At 44.7% G+C, this 562-nt stretch overlaps 1 protein-coding gene across 1 annotated transcript in view; it reads right to left on the bottom strand.

Moving 5' to 3' along the window:
* Positions 1-385: 385 nt before the first annotated feature.
* The window catches only part of TEOVI_000910800 (uncharacterized protein), a gene marked incomplete at both ends in the record, with an annotated part of 6,663 nt that continues 6,486 nt past the window's right edge, over positions 386-562 (bottom strand). The window contains one exon of the mRNA XM_067223559.1: positions 386-560. Coding sequence (XP_067079660.1) covers positions 386-560 — 175 coding nt within the window. The remainder of the gene's footprint in view (positions 561-562) is intronic.

Raw genomic sequence — 562 nt, 5'->3', positions numbered from 1 at the left:
ATTGTCCCTCTTTCTTGGTCTCTGTGTTAAGACTCAATACGACAGCAACGCACAAAACGTCCCTGCCGTCCCCAGAGACGTAAAAAAAAGAAATAAAAAATAGTTAACTAGAGTGCTTGCGAAGAAAAATGGGGTAGAGAATAAAAAGCACACACCAGGCGAAAGAAGACAACATCACACAGAACTAGAGTCCACAAGATAAGAAACATCATTGAACTCTATTTCCATCGTTCCATAGTTTTGTATATTATATGAACAGGTTGTGGCATATGTATGTGCGTACCTGCATATCAGCGTTCTCCGTGCAGAGTGCAAAGAATGGAGAGTAAAAAAAAAATGTATTCGTATAAGGAAGACAAACGAGATTGCACTCCCATCCGCCACCTCAAGAAAGCTCGGTTAGACCCAGTGAGGAGCAAACACCCAGAATAGCGTTGGACAGCAATGCGCTGAACTCTGGATCATCCCCAGTATGTGCAACGAGACGCACCATCTGCAGCAACGTCCGCTTAAGTGATGTCGTGTCGCTCTCGCCGCGGTCACATTCGGTTGGAGTTGCATT

The sequence above is a fragment of the Trypanosoma equiperdum genome (genome assembly GCF_001457755.1).
Source record: "Trypanosoma equiperdum strain OVI genome assembly, contig: ctg_1895, whole genome shotgun sequence".
In the NCBI taxonomy this organism is placed as follows: Eukaryota; Euglenozoa; class Kinetoplastea; order Trypanosomatida; family Trypanosomatidae; genus Trypanosoma; species Trypanosoma equiperdum.
Note: the sequence above shows the minus strand (reverse complement) of the source record. Positions and strands in the feature narration are given on the sequence as shown.